This window comes from Cydia fagiglandana, chromosome 18 (assembly GCF_963556715.1).
Source record: "Cydia fagiglandana chromosome 18, ilCydFagi1.1, whole genome shotgun sequence".
In the NCBI taxonomy this organism is placed as follows: domain Eukaryota; kingdom Metazoa; phylum Arthropoda; class Insecta; order Lepidoptera; family Tortricidae; genus Cydia; species Cydia fagiglandana.
Window position 1 is genome coordinate 3,537,482 of NC_085949.1, and position 18,374 is coordinate 3,555,855.

Consider the following 18,374-nt stretch of genomic DNA (forward strand, 5'->3'; position numbering starts at 1 on the left):
CAAACTCGGGTAAATCCATCTGTCAGATTATGCGATTTTGGTATTAAGAAAACGTAATAGGGTAGATATTTGCTGAGAGGGTCCAATGGATTTACCCGAGTTTGAAGTTAAGCGACACACATTATTGTGTATATTATTTAAGTTTCGAGTGGCGTTTTTTCAACGCTTGTCACTTGTCTAGGCCTTGGTCCTAATAGGGTAAATGTACCTAGCGCTGTCGTTCTTTATATTATCCTCGCACGGTGTTTCCCCGCAGAAGGGCGCGAGCAGGATATGCTTCCTCTCCAGCGCCGCCGTGAAGTCTTCCCACTTGGTCACCGACGATAGCCGCTCATCGCGCTCTTTAGTTGCCCTGCGAAGAACATTAAATAAATACATAATAAATATTAGGATACATCTTACACAGATCAACCTAGCCCCAAACTATAGTTCGTTTTTTTAGCATTAGAAAGAACTTGCAAGAAGGTAAGCGATCTTGACATGTCTTTTAATTGAAAAACGCTTTTTAAAAATCAAAAACTATTACTTATGAAAGCAGAAGAATATAAATGATCGTATTAGATTCATAATTGTTACATATTTGAAATAATTTATTTTTAAAATGTGTTTTTCAATTAAAAGACACATCAAGATTGTTACCACTAGACTAGATACCATTAACGTATATATCTATGGACTGGCCTTACGGGCACTAAAAATGGTACTAGTTTAGCGGCGTGACTCACGAATTCCAGCCAATCGTCCAATCGTGCAGTCTAACGCAACTAGTTGCGACCAATAGCGCGCGAGATGCGAACTCATCAACCAATCGCGCGCGTGATGTGAACTCATCAACCAATCGCGTTGTACCGGTGTCACACCGCTGTACTGGCCCCTGTCATGCCTCATTATTATTGTCCGTAGGGCCACTCCCTAGATATCTATGTCAATGCTAGATACACTATTTTCGGCCCTATGTATTGGAGTTTCCTGCCTCTCTCCTGTACTACCTAAGTCCGCACATTGTCTGTTTAGCAATTTAGCATAGTGTGTAAATCATTGAACTAACTACATAATATATGTATTATTAACTTAACTCAAATACTCACTTGGCCAACATCTCATGATGCGTCCTCTCCAGCAGATCGGTCAGATCCTTAGGAGCCGTGGCTCGTTTGAACGTGAGCTCCTCTCCCGTGAGTCTTCTGACCGCTATCAGCTCGCCCTTCGCCAGGTCATTGGCTCCCACATAGTATAGTATAATACCACTGCCAACGTAACTACTGTCAACTTGATAAGAAAATACTCACTTGGCGAACATCTCATGATGCGTCCTCTCGAGCAGATCGGTCAGATCCTTAGGAGCTGTGCCTCGTTTGAACGTGAGCTTCTCTCCCGTGAGTCTTCGGACCGCTACCAGCTCGCCCTTCGCCAGGTCTTTGGGCCCTAGCTCCACGCGGACTGGAACACCCTGATGGGAAAATATTGGTACAAACGTGAGATGGAACTGACACCAGTACAGCTACAACTGGCTACAGTAGGTAATCCTTAATCTTCTTCTATCGTTTTCCCGGCTTAGCGCCAGCGCTAGTAGGTAATCCTTAATACTTAAGGATTTTAATAAAGGAAGAAGCTAAACATAGTATAAACAGCAACACTCTTAACTATCCTCGTTGGACCTTATGCCTTTTGTAATAAGGTTTACCAACTGTCAGTTAACAGTGTGGGCGATGGTACTGTGAGATTATGGCGGTCAGCCAAATATAATCAGCGCGTGTCGATAACTTAGTATAGGTTGGAGCACGCGCTGAGTCGGTTAAGATAATGTCTGTATCGCTGCAGACTGGAGATGTGACGTTAAGATAACAATGATGTATAAAACGCTTAATTATGATGGAATAAATTAGTCTAAGTATACCAGTCAACGGTACCTTTTACTCACCCAACCCTGTTCTCCTCAAGAGACCTAATGTTGAATGGAACAGCAGTAAAGTAGCTACCTTACCTTAAGCTCCCAATGGTTGAATTTCCATCCAGGCGAATAGTTATCCCTGAAATCTCCCTCAGACTTGATGCCAGCGGCCACCAGCTCTCCAACCAGTTTGCTGCACTCGTCCATCAGCTTCTGACGATCCTCGTTACTGGTGCTGGCTGTGATGCCACAAGGCACCACGATTACTTGAATGTCGGCTACACGGGGAGGCAACACCAGACCGCGGTCGTCACCGTGGACCAAGATCATTACACCTGAAAGAATGAAAAGGAAGAATGTTTTAGGGTTTTCAAAAATGGAATCAAGGTAATAGTACTAGGTACATCCGGCCGGGCGTCCCTACACTAAATCTACAGGTACATCAGAAGGTTCATTCTCAAACAAAACGCGTCTATTACGACAGATATGACCACTAGGCGGCGCTAGCGCGAGCAGGCGTCCGTTCCGTAGCGGTTCGCGGCAACTACTCTGGCTAGACACCAAAATTGGTGTGGGCCGTATGTACCTCCTTGTAGCGACACTAGCGACGCGACGAAATCGTGGATTGAGTCACGCCCTGCTAGTAGGCATATAGATATATGGACGCCAGAGAAAAAATATAGAGGTAGGTATATCATTGTGTTTACCCATGGCTAAAACAAAAGATGTGCAACTAAGTACTCTGCCTACTACACATTTAATCCGTAACAGCCCTAGGGAACGGGCATAAACTGTAGGGGGCAGCACAGGTGCCCCCCTTTTATTGGCGCGAAGTGTAAATGTCAAGTGTATGCTTCCAATGTAGCCCACAAGATGGCAGAATTTACAAGGGCTGATATAAGTATATTAGTGATTGCGTAGTATTTCCAGCGAACTGATATACATGGAAGTATTCTGTCCGCTCAGTTATGACCCAACGTAAACTATTTGATTGTAGGCGGTGCTTGCAAACTATTCGATTCGCAACTTCAGTTCGTCCGAGATGACAGTCAGTGACGGATGGCCAAATTGATTTATAAAAACAACGTTTTTTTGTAATTAAAAATGTCTTCATGTGTGTCTTGAAGTGGTGCAGAAGTTATTTTAGTTCATACCAAGGATAGTGGAATCACTTTTCACTTGTAGTAAACAGATAACTTCAGTAAAATTTGGAATAAACATGACGATTTGTTTTCAATACTACCGTGCTAAGCTAAAACGTAACAACTGCATACGACTTTCATAACAACATACGACTTTTTAAATTGCGAGGATAATAGGGATGGTGTTATGCCAAATGAAGTAGACTATTTTATTAACTTGTACTTGGTTTAGGTATTTTCTATATAATTATAAATGTAGTAGGTAATGAATTCTTTCTTACAGATTTGTATTTTCCTTTTTTATTTCATGAGACGGAGCTGTAAAAAAACTACCTCATTCTTTCAAATTCATAATCATATTTGATATTATCATTTTACATTACTTTCCATTCAGATTCCCACAAGATGCTATTCGCAGAGAACTATGGAAAAAAGCTGTCCAATTATAGAGACATGAAATTAAGTGGATGCCTGGAAAGATATCTAGAATATGTTCTATTCATGAGATATAACTCGTGGGATAATCATACCCGGTCTCCTATATGTAGATACACTTCCACTGAATTAATTTAACAAATACACACATTATCTGAAAATGTTGATCATTCGAATCCACCCTCTACCGTCACATATATGTAGGTTCTCTCTCAAGCCATTTCCGTCAGTATAAAAGAGCGGCAAATTTAGAAAACGTAAGCGCGCGAATGGGTGTGGTCCCATACAAAATTTTAATTTTGCACCTTTTTCTACTGACAAACTTGCTTGACCGGCTATATACATATAAAATACTAGCTGTGCCCGCGGCTCCGCCCGCGTGGAATTCGGTTTGTGTCAGTAAGCTGCTAAATATATAAAAAATAGTAAATTACATTATGCTGTATTTTTTTATTAAAAAAATTATGACATTTATAATTTCCTGCATGATAATTTCTTAAAATAATTCTATCTTATTGTTTCATACTTTTTAGAGCGCGATTTGTAGTAGTCCGACTACACCCGACTCTTTTAGTATGAGAAAGTCGAAGTCGCCTAGCTTTGGACCGCGTGCAGTGCGGCAGTGCGCCACATACGTCGCGCAATTCCCGACTCTTTTAGTATGAGGGCGCCGAAGGAGCCCGGCTTTGGAACGCATTCAGCGCGCCACGTGCGTCGGGCTTAACCCGACGCTTTGAGTATGAGGGTGCCTTCGGCTCCCAACTTTGGCAAGCGTACAGCGTGTCAGGTACGTCGGGTTACGCCCGACGCTTTGAGTATGAGGAGGCGCCCGGCTTTGGAACGCGTACAGCGTATCACGTACGTCGGTCTACGCCCGACACTTTTAGTATGAGGGCGCCGATCGGCTTTGGAACGCGTACAGCGTGCTACGTGCGTCTGGCGTAGCCCGACGCTTTGAGTATGAGGGTGCCTTCGGCGCCCAACTTTGGCAAGCATACAGCGTGTCACGTACGTCGGTCTACGCCCGACTCTTTTAGTATGAGGGCGCCGAAGACGCGCAGCTTTGAAACGCGTACGTTACGCCCGACGCTCTGAGTATGAGGGCGCCTTGCTTTGGAACGCGTACAGCGTGTCACGTACGTCGGTCTACGCCCGACACTTTTAGTATGAGGGTGCCGTAGGACCCGGCTTTGGAACGCGGACACGTACAGCGCGTCACGTACGTCGGGCTACTCCCGACGCTTTGAGTATGGGGGCGCCGAAGGCGCCCGGCTTTGGAACGCGTACAGCGCGACACGTACGTCAGGTTAAGTCCGAAGCAGTGCCGGATAAAGATATTTTGATGCCCTAAGCATTTCTAGACCATGGTGCCTCCTCTCCCTAGGGTCATTAAGATTAAATTATTTATTTGGTAAATTGAGTGAAGTTCATTGCAACATTACAGCTGAGAATGGAAATCAGTCACATCATTTTATCACGAAAATTGACAGTGCCGCAGCAGTAATGTTGCAACAGAGTACCTAATGCTGCTGCATTCGCCACCCGAATGTCACCTTTATCAGATCTTAGGTGAGAATGTAATTGAAAACGCGAGCGAAGCGAGCGGGAAAATTTTTCGATAAAAATACGCAATTTGATAGACAGTTGTACATTTTTACTTTTAGTATGGAAATCAGTCACATCATTTTATCACGAAAATCGATAGTGATGCAGCAGTAACGTTGTAACAGAGTAATGCTGCTGCAGTCGCCACCCGAATGTCACCTTTATCATATCTTAGAAAGTGATAGAAAACGCGAGCGAAGCGAGCGCGAAAATGTTTCGATATAAAAACGCAATTTTACTTTTAGTCCCAACCAGGCGCGAATCCAGGATTTCATATAAAGAAGGGATGGGACAGTTTTCTATCAGCCTAGCTTCGCATAGGGCTCGATATTTCAGGATCTCAGCGAGGTTGTTATTATGCATAAAAGATGCAAGAAAGCAAAGCTTGGAATTGACCAAGTGAATTGAATTGGCGAAGTGTGAGCAAGGCAGTAGGTCCAACTGCGAAAGAGGAAAGCTTGGATCTGGATCCACGCCCAAGTGCAATTAAGGCAGAAGATCAACTTTGCCGTAAGGCAGAAGGCCTCGCATAAGACCTAACGCCGAACCGCAAAAGAGTGGGCTGAAATCGAATCTATGCATGTAATCACGACTCTTCTGCTACCGATTATTTCCCAAAGAAGTTCGCGCCATTATTTTTGCAAATTAGCTTTTGGACAGCTAAAAAAAATCGTGTGGTAAAAACGATGTGTCTGTCCCCAATTTTAAAATTTGTTCTACTTTTTCAACCCGGCATTTTGGTGCCCCCCCTGAACGATGGTGCCCTAAGCACGTACTTGTTTTGCTTATTGGTTAATCCGGCACTGGTCCGAAGGTTTGACTATGGCTACGGCTTTGGTAAGCGTACAGCGTGTCACGTACGTCGGGCTAAGGTTAAGGCATTCAGAAGTTGTAATAAAGAAACTCAGATAAATAAATATATACCTACATACAAACACGAACGCTGAAAACACAATACACTCTCTCTCTCTTTTTTTCAGGTAGTCGTGAAAAAGATGGCACTGTGCAATGAGGGGTAATTAATTTACTGTCGTTTAATTTTGTTGTATATTATTAAATCGACATAATTATTCAGTTAAATTTGATGATGTCCGTACCCCCTCATCTAAACTTAGAGTTAATTTGGCAAAAACCTTCCTCGGTGGCTATTCATGTCACTACGTATTAAATTCAGCGCCATCTGTTAGTTTACCAGGGTACTCAATAGTGGTAGCACATATTTGAAAAAAGTTTGCCCCTCCTTCCTACGTAGCGCCATAAGATTCAGGGGCAAACTTAAATCAAGCGAGTGTTGTGGCTACCCCCCCTTTTAAGGGTTGAATTTTTATAGCCTATAACCTGGCCGGAGATTTTCTCGACAGATTAGTAAAGTTTGTATCAAAATCCGTTCAGCCGTTTTCACGTGATGCGCGTTCAAATAAACAGACAAACAGATAAACAGATAAACAGATAAACAGACAAAAATTCTAAAAACTGTTGGAACGTGTTCTGTTATCGATTCTAAGTATCCCCAGCCAACTTTTTTTCAAATATCTTCCATGTACAGACTTTCGACCCTCTACAGCTTTATTATATGTATAGATTTCCATTGGAACTGAAAGTGGGGATTTATTGTGACTCCGCCTATTCAAATATTTTTGACCCGATTCGTGTACCCATGTAAATTTTGCAGGCTGTATAGCCAGTCCGAATTCTAAGATCAAGTGTACCATACATTTACAATGGCGTACTTGATCTTAGAAAAACGGACAGACTATACCTGAACGTGACTTCGCACTGCCATACAAATTTATAATAAAATATACAAAATACTTATTATAGCGGAATACATTTATACAACAATGATATATACTTGGTCAACCAGATCTTGTCAGTAGAAAAAGGCGGCAAATTTGAAAAATGTAGGCGCGAAGGGATAGCGTCTCATACAAAATTTGAATTTCGCGCCTTTTTCTACTGACAAGATTTGCTTGACCATCTATATTTACTTATGTTGAGTTAGTCTGTCATTTAATAACAACATTTTAACTAGTTATCTTTTAATCTGCATTAAATTATAATACGTGAATTATTTGACTGGTTCTTCAATGTATGGCATAAACCTATCCCTGTCCAAGTCATATTCTAATCAAATGTGAACCGCAAAGTCTCAGCGGCCAGTACGTACAGCAAGAAGGTTATTAGCGGATTAATGTCGCTGATTGGTAGTTATTGACATTATATGCATTTCATCTACACTTAGCTATGTACCATTAGTGTAATAAAGATGACTATTATTTTGTTTACCAGCTTTGATTACAGGCTCTGTAAACGCGTCGTCTTATTTAAATGTAGGCGTAATTTTGTATGTGTGCTAATTTGGCCCGAGAATTTGAACGGTAATGTTCCTAAAGGCGGTTTCCATACTAAATATATGCGTTCACTGAGTATTTCAGGGTCATCTAATATCACTAGATTCCCAATTTCTATCGCATTAAAAAATAGTATTTCGCCGTTTTTCACTGATTTTCGAGTGATGAAATCGAGCAATCGTAATTAAAAAATCGCCGTCCCCCCAGATTATACACGCGGGTGAAGAAACGAATGTAATTTTAGTAGATATATACCTACCTAACGTTGATTGTAAAAAAAATAGGTATATGCGTACAAAACATGCAAAAAGATGACTAAAAACTTGGTCATTTTATCAATATCATACACAGAGGACAGGTCAATCTAATTCAGATCTAATACGAACGCGCACGCATACATTTTAGTACAAATATAGGTATATATCAGTGCTCAGTTTTAGTAAAGCAAATTGCATTTGCAAAATTCCGGTCTTATAATTATAACGCCGCGGAAGATCAACCGCGCATATGACCTCACCTTGCTTGACCGGTTACTAAGTTAAAACTATGCTAGTATATATACAAGCTATAGAAGTTTAGAGGCTAGCATTAAATTTATTTAATTCTCTTTCTGTAGTAAATGACTGCCTAATAAAATACTGTGACTGTCAAGTGAAAGTGGAAATGCCGACGACATGGCTTTTTGTAGTTATAACGGTTACTTATTCATATGTTGTGGAAGGGCGTAAGTAAACCAGTTTTTAAGTTATTTTTAATTGAGTTTGGCGTTATATAGTATCATCACTTACTTTTATTTTTGACTAAACGAAATTCTTACACAATTGTCATCAAGATTTTTTTTAACTCAAAAACGACGATGTTAGTTTTTGTGTACAAGTATGTAGGTTCAAAGGAGAAGATTGAAGAATAAATGTTTATTTGATAACATCAGTCAGTTGTGTCAGTCAGTGTTCCCAATTAGGCATAGTTTTCCTTCTGAATTCAAGTCAGTCACTAAGAAGATAATGGCCGGAATAGAAAATTGTTGCCGATCCCATATTGGGATACCCTTTTTCAAATCTTCTCGGGACAGAGATGTAGGGTTGGAGCCGGTGTTGCTTTAATTGACGTTCATAAGTGCATTGTAATATGCCTACTTGAATAATAAACCATCTTTATCTGTATCTCTTTATGGTTAAGAAGCATTTACAATTTTACAATTTTCAAATAAATAATACTAATTTATTTTTTTGTACAGAATCCCAGTGTTTAACCCCTGACGGCAAAGGCGGTGAATGCAGGAGCATAGTAGAATGCCCAGAGCTCAGGAAAATAGTAAACAAGCCAAAACTTACTCCCTACGAGTCGGACTTTCTGACGAGATCAGGATGTGGATTCGCAGACGGCCTTCCTAAGGTACTTTATTCAAATAATCTATTTAGAAAATGCGACAAAACGCTCCGCTTACGGGTTGGCCCTTTGTCTTTTTCTTGGCGGACAGATTCGTGATGAGCATTTAACGAAAAAGATAGCACAGCAGGCTGTCTTCAGTCGAACCTGAGGAAGTACCTACACCTAGCTGTCAGCATTAGTCGACAAGTGATGGGCTAGAGGGTCCCAGGAGGCCGAAGGGAAGGAGGAGGGGCATACATTTTGTTTTCTAGGGGAGCAGTTGCCCCCTACCCCTGCTTCCGCTTGGCGACGCCCATGAAGATTAGGTATATGTGTTCCAGACGTTTTGTCAGGGCTCATAAAGATGTGCCAAGTATCATGCTACGCATTGTATTTGCATACGTATTTTAATTACAGGTGTGCTGCGCAACTACCAACGCCTGCTTCACACCGGAGGGCAGCGAAGGCCAGTGTATAAGCGTGTTCGACTGTCAGCATATAGCGAAGAAATTGCAATCTCCGACTGTCTCGGATAAGGATAAAGCTTATGTTAACAGTATAAGGTAAGCTTCGGTATTGACGGACAGATTGCTTTGAAATTTTCTAGCGTACATACCTACGATACGAGTATTTAAGCCACGGCATAATCGCACGTATGGATGCCGAACGATGGACCGCGAGGATGGAGAGGGGTTACCGCGAAAACCGAAATTCGCAAATTGCTGGGATCTTTCTCTTTTAATCCAATGAAGGCGTACTTAGTGTGACAGAGAAAAATGTCCGCAATTTGCGAACCTCAATGTTCGCGGTTATAGGCCAGACTTGCTAGCATGAGTTGCGTTCTCGCGTGCAACTCCATACATCAAGCGCTACTTCAATTATGGACTTGCGCACGAAAACGCAATTTATGCTAGACCGCCAGGAAAACCTAGAGTCCCAGGGACGATCAGAGGGGTAGCAGTCGAATTGGTCACTTTTTCTTCAGTATGTGACATCTATTTCAGTTTATATCTTTTTCCTTCCAGATGTCACAGCCCCACAGGCTTCTTCGTGTGCTGCGGGCCAGAGCCGGAGCCCGGCCTTTGTGTGCCATCTGCGGCTCCCCCCCACCCGGAGAGCGGGTGCTGTGGGGTTGATGGGAGCAGCGGGAACAAAGTAGCAGGTAAGGCGATTTTACAGCCAGTTACACCAACCACATTTGACAGACTGATCAGCATCACTCAACAGAGAACTCCCATACAATAAAATTTGGCGTGTGAACGAGACAGCGTCATAAATAAACACGCATATCGCTGTGATTACGGAGCTGGTGATAACTAAAAATTAAAACCAAAATATTACTTTGCTAATCCGCGTGAAAGCGTTTTGGTTTGCTTTTACGTGGATTAGCAAAGTAATATTTTGGTTTTAATTAATATGGATTTGCGCAAAGTAACGCCTGATTCTAATCGCTGGTGATAACTGTCTAAGCGGGTTTGATCAGCACAAGTAAAGAAAGGAACAGAAGAGGCTGAAGAGGGTTTTTGTCAAGTGAGTGAGCAATTTGACTGTTAGAAGATGTCAGGCCTCTTGAAGACTTTGCTTTACAGCTGCAGTCATAAAAGCCCGGAAGTTAAGACGGTGGTCATAACATTTTTTGATTCGCTAAAAAAGTCAATAGGTTAAAACCCATGACGCTCAGTATTCTCAATAATTCTGGTTAGGAAAAACATGCAAAAATATTCCAAAACGTTTAGAAAGTGCTCAGGAAAAGTGGCTTTTTTTTGGTAATTTGATGGAATTTAGAGAGATCCTCTATCGTATCCATGGCTTGACATGGGGGAAAAGTGGCAAAATAATCTAGTCAGTTTTTTTTTCAGGTGGAAACGCAACATCCATCGAACAGTACCCGTGGTTAGCGATCATAGAAAATAAAAGGAGTGATATAACGAGGGTAGTTTGCGGCGGCGCGCTAATTTCCGGCCGCTATGTGCTGACGGCGGGCCACTGTGTGAAGGGCTTGGCCTCTAACGCTGGGACACCGTAAGATACTTTCATTAGTCATGATAGGGTGATAGAAAACAAAAGAAGACGTAACCAGCGTAGGTTACGGAGGCTGTGTGAAGAGCTTGGACTCGAACGAACGCTGGGACGCCGTACGATACTTTCTAAGCTATGACAGGGTCGCCATGCAAGGTCATATTTGGCCATATTAATTAAATATTAAGTCTGGTAGAAAAGAGAAAAAGGGTAGCGAAAAGTCATAGGTGGTTTGCGACTCTGTGAAGGGCTTCGACGCTCTAAAGCTTGTGGTCATCGTATTTTCTTTTTACTGTTTTTATAAAAGTAAATATTAATCGATAAGCGTGTTATGGTATAATACTTATTGTTAATAAATTAACAATTATTTTTACTGCAAAAATGAGTACTTGAAAAATACTTTAACAATGTGCTGTCAATCTTAACATATTTCTGGATACCGCGGACAAAAAACACTTTATCATTGTTTCTAGAGCAAACGTGCGCCTCGGCGAATACGACATATCAAACCCCGGCGCGGACTGCGTGCCCGTTGAGGGGGGCGATGGTGTGGACTGCACCGAAGAACCAGAAGTCATTCCTATCGAACGGGTGATACCACATCCAGACTTCGACCCGACCAATCGATTAAGAAGGAACGACATCGCTCTGTTGAGATTGTCGAGACTTGCGCCTTATACATGTAGGTAAACAAATCAAGTTACTGTTATATACATTGTTTCCTCTATGTGTTTGCCTGTTTTAAATTAATTATCGTCTGTATTCCTTATTACTCGTAGCTTGAAGTTAATTATAAGTTAGGTCTCCTCACTGAAAATCATGCAGCGCTGCGGCTTACCGTATTAGGATTGCGCTGAGTGGGGGTCCTTTTAAACGTCCATCTGATCTAAAATGTCTTGTTTTTAATTTAACTGGTTTTAGTTTGACGTAAATAAATGTATTTTTTTTCTATTTCTTTCTTTCGTAGCGTCAACTTATCTAGCCGTGTACTGGGAAAATTCGTATCGTAACAAAAAGGTTTGGCTCCCGCGGGGCCTCCTTAAGTGTGGGGCCATGGGTGAGGGTCCGGGCCACGCCTAACTACGCCATTAGGGATATAAACTGCATTACGAGTAGAAGTGCCGGTGATCATCTCCATCTAAAGGGACCTACTACCTAACCTACGGTATTTCTGGCTCGCTAGTGTATCAATTCTTCTCCTCTTTCAAGTCACAGATTATAATTAACGGTAGGCAGTAAGTTCGTGTCGTGAAGTTCCTGGTCAAAGTGAACGTGGTAGTGTCTTTGTATCCTACCTATAGTAGATACTTATTCAGTTCGATGAAATTTAAATCATATTCAATTGGAACAGAGTCGCATTTGTTTTGTTTCGTTCAATTTTCAAACAAAACCAAAATTAAATTTCAGTGGCAAATTCTGGATTTTTCATTTGTATGGCTTGGCCTTAGGAGGGTATGTTGTGATTTGACGCAAGACCTTACCTACACTCCACGTTACTATGTCAGACCCATTTAGTACTTAACCTCTATCCACCTAAACATCAAAACTTGCCAATACCAATGCAATTTGCATTTGTCAAATTAATTATTCTAAATAGAATGGAATGAAATGGGCGAGCTCGCTCCATCGTAGGCCACGTCTACGCCTAGCTACGCTACGCTACGCGGCTAGTCTGTGGCCATGAGTAAGCCCATTCATAATAAAAAAAAAAGGCAGACCTTTTTATAGGTCTTTAGTCAGCCAGCCGTTATACCTAATAAAAGACAAAATTGGAATATTCATCACTCAAACGCGGCTTTTTAGAATGTTTTTTTTACATTCCAGATTTCATCAGACCCATCTGCCTCCCAACTAGCGATTCGACTGCCATCTTTCCATCCACCGAGAGACTATTCGCGGCAGGCTGGGGGCCCAACAACGAAACACATTCAAACAGCGACGTCAAGCTACACGTCGACTTGCCTTATAAGACCATTGAGGTATATATAAAACGATTAAGTATTCTCAAACATTTGGCGGATTTCTATGACTGGATACAGTCAGGCACGATAGTTTAGAATATAAATTTTATTTTATGTACCGAGTACAGATGAGTACAATAGTAATTATGTATGTTGTATGTCCGTAATAGTTTAAGAGGGCGTATTGGAGGTTGCATATGTAATAGACTGGCACAATATATTATAAACCTATTACGTCTAATGTAATGTCAATGTTTGAATAGAAAATATATTGATTCTACCCAAAAACTAGCCTTGATTATCTGTTCCACTTATTCTGCTGGAGACCAGGACCCTGGTTCTTCTAATATGTAACATAAAAAGGCTGTAAATAATTATTTTTGTTTCCGATAATTTCAGTCCTGTCAACCAGCTTACGACGTGCCAAAACGCCGCGTCAACTTGTGGGACAACCAGATATGCGCAGGAGGCGAAAAAGGCAGGGACACGTGCAAAGGTAAAATGCCTAGTCCTTGATATGTTTAGAAATAACTTCTATGGTACCTTCTATACCTTCATTGGTATTTTAGAGACGTGAGAAAACCGGGCTAGTCCCAAAACTGGGGCATAAAATTAGTTTAATTTAATTTCCAAAAGGGCCCCAAATTTTTATATGCCCAAGGGCCCCAGTAGTGTCTATCTAAGAAATATCTAATCTAAGAAAACGGGACACAGTATTGCAATTTCTACTATTTTTTGTCAGATTATAATTAAAACGGTCATACCCTATTTGGATTTATTTAAACCGAGTAAAAGGTGGATGGACTGTGTGAGAGGTGATATGAAACGAACGCAAGTGAATGATGAAATGACGGGCGACAGAGAGGTGTGGAAGAGAAAGACATGCTGCGCCGACCCCAAGTGAATGAATGGGACAAGGGCAAGAGAATGATGAATGATGATAACCTATTTGGATTTATAATATCATTAGTAAAACTTTATTTCCTTTTACAGGGGATTCTGGAGGGCCTCTAATGTACGCCAAGGGGGATGCGTTCGAAGTAGTGGGTATCGTCAGCTTCGGGCCCACGCCGTGCGGGCTGGTCAACGTGCCCGGAGTGTACACTAAGGTGGCCGCCTACTTGCCGTGGATTAGGAGCACTATTCAACCTTGATTATGTAGATATAATACATATTAGAAAGAGTAAAGTGACAGTACTTTGTTTTTTTATTCAGACGTAAAAGTATGTTTAAGAAGGTATCGAGACACGGAAATAAAAGTAGCTTTAAGAGCCCATCTTAGGGCTGATATGTACAAATGTATAAAGGTCCTATTAAATAATAATTAAAAAAAAAATAAAGAACCCATCAACGTGGACACTAGCGTCACTGTTAAATAATCGTGATAATTTAAATATAACGAAAAATATTGAAAAAAAAGGGGGCCGCTACGTACTGTATTTTGTATTTAAGTACCTTTTGAATACATCTGCAACCGAAAACTGCCCAGCCATCGGAAATCCACGACACTGGTCCTGTAGGATCTATATCTGAATCCCTAAAGTCTTTTCTCCTATATTTGCATTCCCTAATATTGTTTTTCATAATGATCAGTTGTCCTAACACTAAAAACCCTAATTTTGGTTTCCCTATTATTGATTACTTATCCTAATGTTATTAAGCATATTTTCTTTTTTGCGAGGGTCGCAGTTCTAACCCGAACCTAACCTACTTTTGTGGCAGCAAGTTCTAAAACCTAACCATTTTTCAGAACCTTACATTATGGAAAATAATCGTTATGACAATTGATCGTTAGGGCATGTGCCCATTAGGACAAACCAGTTAGGGCAAATGACTTCAGGACAAACGTTGTTAGGAATTCAGAATGACACCCGTCCCGTCCCATCCGCGCGGCCCCGGCGACCGTGTTGGTTTAATAATCTCTTAAAGAATCCCCGGCAAGCTCGGTTCTTAATTCAAACGTACATCGGAAGCATAAACGTCACATTTACGCTCCGCTCCAAAAATCTGACGGCTCCTATGCTGTCCCCTATATTCATGCATGCTCCCTATGCGAAGTGTGGGAAGGTGAAATTCGGCTTAGCTTGTTGGGGACTCTTAAATATAGCCACTCACCAATAGTCCTGGTGGTGAGACCCCAAGAGTTCTGGAAGACGTATTTCTTCTCCTGCGTGTCCGGGTCGTCGTATACGATTTCGAACATTTTTGAGAAGTTCTGGCCCAGGTGGTGGCTCGTCGCGCCCTGTTAAAAATATATATAAATATTGTAGGATTCCGTGCCATTACGCAAAAAAACGTAAAAAAATCACGTTTGTTTTATGGGGGGCCCACTTAAATATTTATTGGATTCTGTTTTTAGTATTTACAGCTGCAACAGAAATACATTATCTGTGAAAATTTCAACTGTCTAAGGTAGTCAAGTTGTTCAGTGACAGATCCAGGCGGTTTTGTATTTGGTTGGTTAACTAATAAATGTTAGAACTACCCGAAAATATACGTGTTATTTGTTTACTATTATTTAAATACCTAAAAATACAGAGTACCTATAATGCTTGATTAAAAATCCGCGTGATGTATCCCTTACCTGAATTCCACGGCCGCTAGCGGGCACATAAGCCTCTACCGTGGTGGTGTAGTCTCCACCCGCGAACTTTTCCTTCTCTGTCTTCCGCCCCTTGATGACAGGGATGGCTAGAAACTCTTCGTACACGCGCGCGTACAGATCTGTAATTCATTATGTAGGTTTAGTGTCATGTTGTTGTTATAGCGGCAACAGAAATACATACATCATTTGGGAAAATTGCAACAGCTATCACGGTTGATGAGTTACAGCCTGGTGACAGACAGACAGACGGACGGACGGACAACGGAGTCTTAGTAATAGGGTCACGTTTTTACCATTTGGTTACGTAACCCTAGAAACACAAAGGAAAAACCTCCCGGCGAATTAAGAACCTTAATATCGTTTTTGAAGTCGGTCAACAAGCCGATGGTACGCTCAATTAATTTAATGTGTTATGTTGTTGTTATAGCGGCAACAGAAATACATACATCATTTGTGAAAATTTCAACTGTTTAGCTATCACGATTGATGAGTGTAACTGGCCTGGTGACAGACAGACAGACGGACGGACGGACAACGGAGTCTTAGTAATAGGGTCACGTTTTTACCATTTGGTTACGTGACCCTAGAAACACAAAGGAGAAACCTCCCGGCGAATTAAGAATCTTAATATCGTTTTTGAAGTCGGTCAACAAGCCGATGATATTACGGTCAATGAATTTAATTTCAGTATCATTTCGTACCTTGACAATATTATGATAGCCAGGCCCTTAGCGACTCTCATATTGATTGTCACTGAGACAAGGTACGATCTTCTTCGACCTAGCGTTTTCCCGGCCTAGCGCCAGGGTCCGCTTTCCTGCTCAATATTCCCCACTTTGCTCGGTCTTCACCATCCTCAGGTGTGAGATTGTTCTCTTCCATGTCCGCTGACACAACGTTCAATTGAATTGTTTGACTATATCTACCTTTTTTTTATTGGGGGTAAATCCGTTATGGGTGCCTCCGCACCGCAAGGACAGTGCGGAGGTTATGTCGGGCTTTCACCGACTAAAAACCTCCCAGTTGTCCTCCTCGGCGCATTTCGGACGGCTCTGGAATCTCCAATGAACGCGCCAGTGCCGTCCTAGCGCTATGCCCCTTAGAGGGTCCCGTCTTTTTTCAGTCGCAGTCCCTAGCTGCGACCGTCTCCGACCCCGAGAACCCTTTAGTCACCTTTTACGACATGCAGGGGATACCGTAGCCGTATTCTTACGCCCGGGCTACAGGGCGCCGACTATACCTAGTATTTTAAGCACTTCCTCGCCCGCCTCTTCGGCGGTGCGGTACGCGGTGTGGCCCTCCTGCCAGAGGAACTCGCGGGTGCGCAGGAACGGCTGCGGCTGCTTGAACTCCCAACGCTGTTGACAATATACACATGTTTCAATTATACATATCATGCTAGACTAGAAAGTATACATATCTACAATCTCAGAAATGTGCACGTGACACCAGTTAACTAACTAGCTTTATATTTAACGGCCTCCTAGCCTAGTCGGTAGTGACCCTGCCTGCGAAGCAGGAGGTCCCGGGTTCGATTCCTGATAAGGGCATTTATTTGTGTGTTCATCACAAGGGTGTTTTCTATGTATATATGTGTATATTATATATATCATCGTCTAGTACCACAACACAAGCGTTATTGAGCTTACTGTGGGACTAGGCCCATCTGTGCAAAATTGTCACATACTAGAAGATTTATTTGTTTAGGCTGCGGTGACAAATAACACAACAACACAGTGCGCACTCGCAGCGTATTGGTTGGTTAACGCATATGTAAAGTTACGCTTGCGATTTCCAGAGTTTCAAGTTAAGCGTTAAGCATCACAAATGAACTGTTCTCTAGTTTGGAACTTACCACAACATTGTTCCACTGGTTAAGCTTGATCGGCAAGTCTCTGTAAGTCTGAAGCCACTTGGCGTAGGCTGGGTACATGACGGTCTCCGACGTAGGACGGACCGCTATGTGCTCGGCCAGTTCTGACGACCCCGAGTGGGTGACCCATGCGACTTCTGGGGCGAAGTCGGCTATGTGGGTCTTCTCGCGCTCAAGGGCCGCCTAGAAGATAAAAAGATAAAGATAAAAGTTTCTTCATTGCAATAGTTAATAAGTATTAATAGTAATGCGCATAGCAGTGCGTATAGAAAAATTGCAGAGGTCCCCGCACTAGGTCAGGCCCGTATCGCGGGAGATCAGTTTACCATATTGTGCCATGCCTAAGGGCCCCCCCACATCTGGCGTCTTTCGAGCGTCGGCGTCTGTCGGCGTCGGTCCAGCGCTATGGAAAATGACGTCGCTGCGCAGTTGCGTCGACGCTGCGTCGACGTTGCGTCGACGTCGGCCATAGAATTGTAGACGCCGACGCTCGAAAGACGCCAGATGTGGGGGGGCCCTAAAGCTACATAGTATGTAAGAACAAGAAATAGTATTGTAAGTATAACATTTAAAATTTTCGCGTTTTGAACACATATTAAATCACATTTACAACCGGGTATATCAGCCAAGTAACTGGATTAGACCTGGTTGTAAATGTGATTTAATAAGAAATTGTACAATGAAAATAAAACATTGTGTTCCGAGACATTTGTCAGTCTGAGCTTCAAGGCAAAGTGAACGAAATAAGTTGGAATGAAATAGTTAATTTTTTCGTGTACACTCTGTTTAATAAATACACAAGTTTGGAATAGTAGCACATAAGTATTTATACAGTAATGTTCATGTAGTCCCAGCGACTAGGAAATGAGGGATTGCCGGCCAGGTAGATATAGACAATAAGAATGTATGTGGATGCTAGGCTAGAGACTCCTTTTCTGACCGAACAGCGCATACATCGCGAGTCGCGACACGCCGACCGGCAATGTTGTTCAAAAATCCATTGCCAGCGGAACACGATATATCGCCTACCTTAGAGACGAAGATGGGGAAGTAGCAATCCTTGACGCCGAGCCTCTTGAAGTTGGTGGAGAGGAACTCCCGTATGACTTCCCATATGCTGT

The 18,374-nt window shown here is 42.1% G+C and overlaps 3 protein-coding genes across 5 annotated transcripts in view; 2 read left to right on the forward strand and 1 right to left on the reverse strand.

The window, feature by feature from the left end:
* LOC134673254 (DNA repair protein XRCC4-like) overlaps positions 1-18,374 on the forward strand; it is a 161,831-nt gene that overhangs the window by 2,977 nt on the left and 140,480 nt on the right. The window lies entirely within an intron of this gene.
* The window catches only part of LOC134673236 (bifunctional glutamate/proline--tRNA ligase), a 74,685-nt gene that overhangs the window by 875 nt on the left and 55,436 nt on the right, over positions 1-18,374 (reverse strand). For all 3 annotated transcript variants that reach the window (XM_063531189.1, XM_063531187.1, XM_063531188.1), the window contains 7 exons: positions 17,236-17,436; positions 16,621-16,738; positions 15,360-15,499; positions 14,891-15,017; positions 1,985-2,226; positions 1,290-1,450; positions 209-352 (listed from right to left, as the gene is read on the reverse strand). In XM_063531189.1, the coding sequence (XP_063387259.1) occupies positions 209-352; positions 1,290-1,450; positions 1,985-2,226; positions 14,891-15,017; positions 15,360-15,499; positions 16,621-16,738; positions 17,236-17,436 (1,133 nt within the window). The remainder of the gene's footprint in view (positions 1-208; positions 353-1,289; positions 1,451-1,984; positions 2,227-14,890; positions 15,018-15,359; positions 15,500-16,620; positions 16,739-17,235; positions 17,437-18,374) is intronic.
* On the forward strand, positions 7,962-13,948 carry LOC134673655 (phenoloxidase-activating enzyme-like). The gene is made up of 9 exons (XM_063531662.1): positions 7,962-8,148; positions 8,662-8,819; positions 9,213-9,358; positions 9,821-9,957; positions 10,655-10,817; positions 11,288-11,496; positions 12,639-12,793; positions 13,175-13,271; positions 13,769-13,948. The coding sequence occupies exons 1-9, from the start codon at positions 8,088-8,090 to the stop codon at positions 13,927-13,929; spliced, it is 1,287 nt and encodes a 428-aa protein (XP_063387732.1). The 5' UTR covers positions 7,962-8,087; the 3' UTR covers positions 13,930-13,948.

What these genes read in the sequence shown, in the direction of transcription:
- LOC134673655 (XM_063531662.1), top strand. Translation starts at nt 8,088, where the DNA reads ATGCCGACGACATGGCTTTTTGTAGTTATAACGGTTACTTATTCATAT. An exon ending in TCGCAGACGGCCTTCCTAAG is followed by an intron (nt 8,820 to 9,212) that starts GTACTTTATTCA and finishes TTTTAATTACAG; the next exon opens with GTGTGCTGCGCAACTACCAA. An exon ending in GCCTCTAACGCTGGGACACC is followed by an intron (nt 10,818 to 11,287) that starts GTAAGATACTTT and finishes CATTGTTTCTAG; the next exon opens with AGCAAACGTGCGCCTCGGCG.